Source organism: Mizuhopecten yessoensis, unplaced genomic scaffold (genome assembly GCF_002113885.1).
Source record: "Mizuhopecten yessoensis strain PY_sf001 unplaced genomic scaffold, ASM211388v2 scaffold11083, whole genome shotgun sequence".
In the NCBI taxonomy this organism is placed as follows: Eukaryota; Metazoa; Mollusca; class Bivalvia; order Pectinida; family Pectinidae; genus Mizuhopecten; species Mizuhopecten yessoensis.
This window is the reverse complement of record NW_018408871.1, coordinates 77,675-85,268: the sequence shown is the minus strand read 5'-3', so window position 1 is coordinate 85,268 and position 7,594 is coordinate 77,675. Positions and strand designations below refer to the sequence as shown.

Below are 7,594 nucleotides of genomic sequence, written 5' to 3'. Positions count from 1 at the left end.
TGTGTTTTGTACGTACAAATGTATAGACGTACCAAGACGACCATAACAAAGTGTCACGGCGTGACTTAGTCAGACAGCTCGGGTACAGCTCATCACCGCAGGCTGGTTTCAGACACAGGTAGGTGAAGTCCACATTTTTCCATGACAGATATATACTTTGGTGGTTAAAACGATTCTGTCCTAATCAAATCTTTATTTTCAGATGTTTACCAATAGATTGTGATGTATGTATGTCATATTATATATTGTGTGTTTGGGTCTGCTCAAAAAGCAATTAGATGACATTGTTTTTTGTTCTTGTTTTGAAGGCATTCTCTATTGATATGCGTTTGTAAATCTGTTAAATACAATGGTTATTGTAACCATTTCTGAACAAGTTATGCCCGATAGTGAATCACCCGACATTAATACGGATAGGTACATTTATTTGAACCCGCCAGATACACGGCACGATTTCTCTCTAATACGGTTCTTATTAGTGTATGTGTGTTAAATCTTGACGGATGTGTTGTTTACCTCAATATATTAAGCTCACAACGAGCGTAAGTGTGTAGACTGGATTCGTTTCTGTTGAACAGTTTGTTTTGAATTGGAAATACAAAAATATTGACGTGAATGCTGGGAATCCATAGGTCCTATCTGAATCGCCGTGCGAATGTTTACATTTATCGTTATTTATCTGCTCTCTATAGCATTTTTTTCGACTAAACAGCATATAACCAGGTTTTTTTCTTAAGCCACAGTGTAAAGTTTACATAGACCGTCATTCAAGTGTTGTTTTTACAATAGTTTAATTATTATCTTTACTTTCTACACTTATAATATATAGGTATGGTTTGGATATACAAGTGTATTGCTATAATTTTGTTATACATTCATTTTTGCATACCGTATCCATTATCAAATCTTAAGGTACAATTACCTTTGTGTGTGTTACGATCATTTCTCATGCTTCTAACGCTATCTACAGCAGAGCCGTACCTGTTATTTTAAAAGTTAACAGTTTAGACTTCTTATACAGTTCAGGTAGATAATTGCCTGTGTTGGAAATCGACCGAGAACCATTATCACAGTGACGTGAAATAAGTATTATCATGTGGACAAAGAATCGTCTACCCGGGATGCTTGTCACAAGTACTGTGGGAATGGACACGGTTTATAGAGCTAGACCTTCCTTTTGTTATATATAGAACATGCGATCCATTCATCGAGACTTGATGACTTGCCCGTCAAATACATGTCGTCACAACCAGTTTGACCTTCCTGTTACTAAATTTAATAGAAGGGTTTTCTTCTTTCGTGATATAAGGTCTTTTCGCTTACACGACATTGACAGAAAAATCGTCATAAAAACAAGACAAACCAAGTACTGTTGTTGCTTTTTTCGTAGATTTATTTTTTATCTTAGATTCCCTGGTGAACACATGAATTTTAAATTTGATAAAATGTAAAACAATAAGGATGAGGCCAACATAAATATATACAAATAAAACTCCTATCCTTAGAGGAAAAATACGGAGGTTTGAAAGAGAGAAGACACAATGTAAATTATACAAGTGTAACGCTCTTCTCCTTTGTTTAACAACAATAAATATAGTGCCAAAAATACACAACCTTCCTAAAGCAATTTCGGCATATCACTTTTAAGGCAAACATCAAATTCAATCAATTCTCTTTCAACATAACGTTTTTTTGTAGTAAAACCAATCACGAAAAGGGTCCCAATCCTCAGCAGGCGTGGTCGTAGAGACACGACGCCATCATGAGCTGTTCGCAGGATTTCCCCTATACGTCTGTCTTGTATTCAGGTAAAATATTTTAAATTTTTGTTATTCTCATACGCTTTAACAGAAATTGATTGGTTATTAGTTGTTTTAATTTTACCTACACCAATATATGGATAGTACACTCCAATATTTTAAAGTTGACTGGATATAAAACATATATCGTAAAAAGATGTTCAAGGTGGGAAGAAAATGTATCCCCTATTTATTGGACTTTGTCTTTAAAGAGTCGATGGACACACTTACTGTAAAATATTTGACATAATTTATAAGCATATACATGTGTTCGATTACAGGTTGTAGAAAATTATCATTCTTTTTCAACGTAACACATTTTAATTGGCCATTCCGGAGAAGGTAAACTATTCTTAAAAAATGAGTATATTTCTTTCCAGAGCTGGGTGGAGAGACAGGAACAATAGCTATTACAGTAATAGCTGGTGTCCTTTCTTTTCTTACACTCATCAATTTCCTTGAAGAGGTTTGGTTCTTTTCAAAACATTATGACGACAAACAAACCCGACCCAAGATTCTGTGCCTTTTGGCACTTTATCCGGTAAGTAACTCATAAAGTCACTGATAATGTTCGGTGCCTCTTGGCTATGCATGTAGTATGCAAATAGCGATGGTAACTTTTTGCCTTCTGACCATTTAACGATCATGTATAACAATAGTTAATTGTTAAGTTCTGTAACCTCTGGCCATGTATGTAAATATTATGGTAAGGTTTTTCGCCTTGTGACCATTTTAGAAGGAAGTTTAAATAAATGACATAAGGTTCTCTGCGTTTTGGTCTGTGTATCCGTTACGTATGCAGCTGGCTCCATACAATCCATTCCAGTCTGGAGTTTAATATTTTCATATTTATTAAATCAGGCCGCGATTGATTGGACTACTGTTCCATGATTCGTCACAATGCATAGCGACAAGGCAGTGCATAACAAATATGAATATCATACAAATAAGTTTAAAGTCTTTATTTAAGTATTGTTTAAAAATGTATTAACGTACTGGTTCTGTAGCCTCAAACTCACCTCTCATGATTGTGAATAGGAACTCCAATACCCTAGTTAGTCACAAACGTGCTTCAGAAGTAGATCAATATTGATATTTTCCAGTGTCGCTTTGCGTTACGGTGATCGAGTTCAAGTACAATGTACTCGCTTTCAAGCTTCATAATGAGCCCCATTATCGGACAACCTCATTTTTTTAATGAAGAAATAATCCATTATATACTGAAATTGAACTTGAATTGGTAGCTTTGAGGAATAAAAATAATCATTTTGAAATCGTTTATCATGTTTTGTTAACAATCTTCACTGCAATAAAGTAGCATTTTGCTAATACAGCCATATACCTTACACGTGGGTGTACACGTTACTAGCATGTATCACCATATAAGTAGGATGTATATGTGACTGGAGCTACCATACACGAATACACGTACCATATATATGTTACTATTACTTCATTAACATAAATTGTCGGTAATGTATTACTGGTAGACCCATATCGGTTTACCCGTTATCAGTATAACGTGACCGGAAGGAATACTGTGCTGGTGGCATTCGGCATGGTATTTTAGTGAGGTAGCACTCTAAATTCGGTATCAGATACGCGCTATCGCGAGCAGGCAAATGCACCAACGTACCGTTACTTGGTTCTGTTGCATGTCTAAAACAATTAGGGTAGATCGGTAATACATTTTATTTCTCAACATTCAGAAAAAAAAATATTTTAATTTTCAGTATTATTATAAAGTTTATATAGTTATTAAAAAACCAAACCAAACCAATGTCGGTAAAACCAAACCAAACCAAACCAATGTCGGTTCCTGTAACTGGTGTCCGCATATGTACACTGTAAGACTCTAAATATTAATGATACACGTGTAATGATATGGTTATCATGTTATGCTACTTGTAAAGCCATACACGTTTACCTGTACCTCGTCTACCAAATCTAATTAAAATCAGATCTCTCATTACACTACGTTACTCCATAACGTAGTGTAATGAGAGATCTGATTTTAATTAGATTTCTCGTCTACCCGTACCAATGACATGTACATATTAATGATGTGATTATGCAATCATCATTTAATTTATATTCATCGCACATCTATCAGTTCGAATACAAAATACATATTCAAATTTGCAGACATCAGTTCATGAGTGTAGAACCGTAAAGTTTGAAAGTACTTTAAGCAGAGCAAATATTGGAAGAGTATGTGACGTCGGGAACATTCAAATCGTGTTATAGGGTCAATACTGTCAGGTAAAATGTTTGAATAGAGTTGAACTTTTAATGTAGATTTTCTATAGGGGCAGATCGATATTGATAAACCGTGATATATTTAAAAAAAATAATTAGACAGTTCACAAAAGGGTTTGTCGTATTGCTCTACTGAAGAACATGCTGGATTAGTTTTCAGTTTTCTGGATTTCTAATTCAACTACACGAGCTGCAATATCGGTGATACTTACGTCACAGTTTGATACACACTGTCTCCATGTATTTGCTCAATGTAGTGTTCACTACATGTGATTTTCAAGATATTAATGGATCCTGTAAAAGACTGCTCTAGACAATGGGCAAAACGAGTGGCAATAAGAGGGCATACCACATATGATTCACTTTCAGAGTGGGTTCCGTCTATCACGTGTATCATTCAAAAACGAATGGTGAGCTTGAAATCTAAAATAAAAACAGAGACGAGTCTATATTCCTTGACCAGGATGTATAAACTACAAGTTTGTGGAATGTGCTGGCGGACAAAACATCTAATATCTGTATTATTTTCTACAAATACTATTTTACTAATATATCTGTAACGTGCAACCCCTGGTAGCGTGTGTGCACTGTGTGAATCTCAATTATGACCGAGCTACCTGCTCTAGAAGCGATTGGGATCCTCGGCTTCCTGGCCGAGCAGTTGAGCAATAACTCTTAAAAATATCAACTATATTTACAAATGAAGACAATTGTGGGCCAGGATAGTACCTCTGTCCCCATCAACCCGTGCTGTCGAACCACGACACACGTCGCCTTGACATACACAACCTCTCCAACCACACGACAACCAGCAAATCGGAATGCTGACACTCCTAGCTCCAGGTATGGCCTTGCTACCCGCTAACAGTCCCGATATACGCCCGTCACCTAGCCGATCCCGGGTAGCTCCGAGGCACCCTGTCACCGAGCTGATCCCTGGCAGCTCCGAGGTAACCTGTCCCTGATCTGATCCCTGGCAGCTCCAAGGTACCCTGTCCCTGAGCTGATCCCTGGCAGCTCCCGAGGTAACCTATCCCTGATCTGATCCCTGGCAGCTCCGAGGTACCCTGTCACCGAGCTGATCCCTGGCAGCTCCGAGGTACCCTGTCCCCGAGCTGATCCCTGGCAGCTCCCGGGGTAACCTTCCACACTCCCCACCACAGCACACCGGTACCAGATCAGCTGCGGGCTTGGATTACCAGAGTAGCCTTCTCAGGCGACCCCTTACGCAGGAGCTTCTGGCGTCTCCAAGCTGTTCACTCACTGGTATCGTACTTGTCACTGAACACAACGTACAAAATAGCCACCAGAGTAGCCTTAGCAGGAGTTTCTGGTATAGTATTTTGCAGAGGTGTCCTTACCTTCTTCTGCTGTATGGAACGCCACTCGATACCTCCTGTAGGTTATCAACCTGACCACTAGCATTAGCCTGCTTTTATGTGGAAACCATTTTCAGGATCTCCAGGTACCAGGTCATGTGCATAATCATCACATTTATTCAATTATCAATAAGTATCCTGCAACATACATTCAGAACTTATGTCATATCCATTCCAAGTAGTTAATCAAAGATTCTGGTAATATTGGTTTTGATCATTCTTCGCTTATCATTAGTAATTAAAGAAAACCAATACAAATTGAGATTCCAAGAAACGTTAACTTAACGTTTGTTCAAAGGGGAATAACTCTACTGAAAATCACATAATCATCACATATCCTTGCATGCATTGTTATTTCGCTTCGTATTAAAGTTCTTATCGATTTGATTCCCTGCTTTCAGATCGTGTCTTGCAATGCACTGCTGAGCCTTTTGATCCCAAAAGCCACGCCCATAGCTGAGTTCTTAAGTGCATTGTAAGTATATGCAATGAAACAACAGCAAATGTTGTGGTTTTTTTTTAAATTAAATTTCGTTTAAAAACAAAAATCTGACATAAAGATACTAAAATCAAAACATGTTGTTTCGTTCTAGAATCAAATACATCATTTTATTGTGAATCAATATGCATACCATATTGAATTGATAAAAATGAGGTAACTTAGGTAATTGATTATCATCATTATCCCCATTAGAGAAATCGTGATTGAAACCTATTTTTATTGACCAATATGCTATATACGTATCTTGCTAAGGAGTATTAAATTTGTGAATGTTAAGATATATATTCCCTTCACTTTTCCTGCAGGTTCCTGTCCTTTTGCGTACTGCAGTTCATCAGACTTGTGGCCGATTATTTTGGCGGCACCAACGCCATGGTCCAAGCTTTTGAAGGCGAAACAGTAACATTCCGGACGCCGCCGTGTTGTTGTTGTTGCTGCTGTCTCACCCAAGTTAAACTAACTCGGTAACTATACAATGATAGGATACATGGATGTGCACTAAATGAAGTTGGATCTAAGCATCATTTATCGTCACTGTACCCAAATCGGGACACTTTTTAGATAAATATCAATGTTCTTTATTCCATACTATCAGTTCCAATTTTTTTTGTTCATTTTTCATAAAAAGATACTATACACTTTTTCATTTCTATTACAAGTTGATATTTCGGGCGCGTGGTTCTATAAATAAAACGCGAAATACCACCAGGGTTACATAGGCCCTTGAACCGGCGTAACTGTACCCTGAAAGTTTGGGAATAAACGATCAATATCAGCAGAAAAGAAGGCATATTTCAAATATTTTAGAGTCAATCAGGGTTATGATGAAATTTCTTCTTCAAACTAGTTTTAATAAAATAGACTTTTGAAAATGATATTCAAATAAATAGCGTCGCACGGCACGGAAATCGGGAAAATTTAGTTTTGGTCATTATTATTACCATTAAATTGTCCATGTAACGATAATCAGCAGCCAATAAAGCTTACATACAGTTAAATTGTCATAAAAGTATTATCAAATGAAAACTGTATATATAAAACTGCTTCTTTGCATTGAAGGACAGATTCTTGTACCGTTTTCTCATAAGTGTCCCGTTTTGGGTACAGTCCCGATTTGGTACAGTGACGGCAGTCAATTATTACAGCATGTTAATGAGAGCTTACATACACAGAATTATCTCTTACGTTCTGGTAATTGAGATAATTGTGCTGTTGACGTCTAAACAATTATATATGTTCTATTGTGTAATAATCTCTGACAATACCAATATTTCACTTGATGAATGTCACATGATGATTCTCACAGGACAGCTGTAACGCGTAGAACAAGAAACTGTCATAGTACGGAACACTTATATTCGCACCCTTTTTTAACCTCACCTGACGCGAAGTGATCTTATGTCCATGGTACGGCATCCGTCTTCTAGGCATAATTCAACAGTATTATTTAACATGGTCATAATTAATATGTAGCTACAAAGAAAGGCTTCAGTTGGTTCACATATCACATACATTACCTTGGCCGACATGAGGTGAAATATTTTTCATTGGATTTCATATAACGAAAAGTATAAGGTCAAACGCATTGAATTTCAAACTATTTTTCATATTCAAGCTTGATCATCTTCATGATTGGCTAATACTTATAATAATGC

General features: G+C 37.0%; 1 protein-coding gene across 1 annotated transcript in view; it reads left to right on the top strand.

Moving 5' to 3' along the window:
• Positions 1-7,594, top strand: part of LOC110465499 (organic solute transporter subunit alpha-like) — a 12,471-nt gene continuing 4,877 nt past the window's right edge. The window contains exons 1-5 of the mRNA XM_021521355.1: positions 1-118; positions 1,699-1,808; positions 2,180-2,340; positions 5,839-5,912; positions 6,245-6,403. Coding sequence (XP_021377030.1) covers positions 1,763-1,808; positions 2,180-2,340; positions 5,839-5,912; positions 6,245-6,403 — 440 coding nt within the window. The 5' untranslated portion in view covers positions 1-118; positions 1,699-1,762. The remainder of the gene's footprint in view (positions 119-1,698; positions 1,809-2,179; positions 2,341-5,838; positions 5,913-6,244; positions 6,404-7,594) is intronic.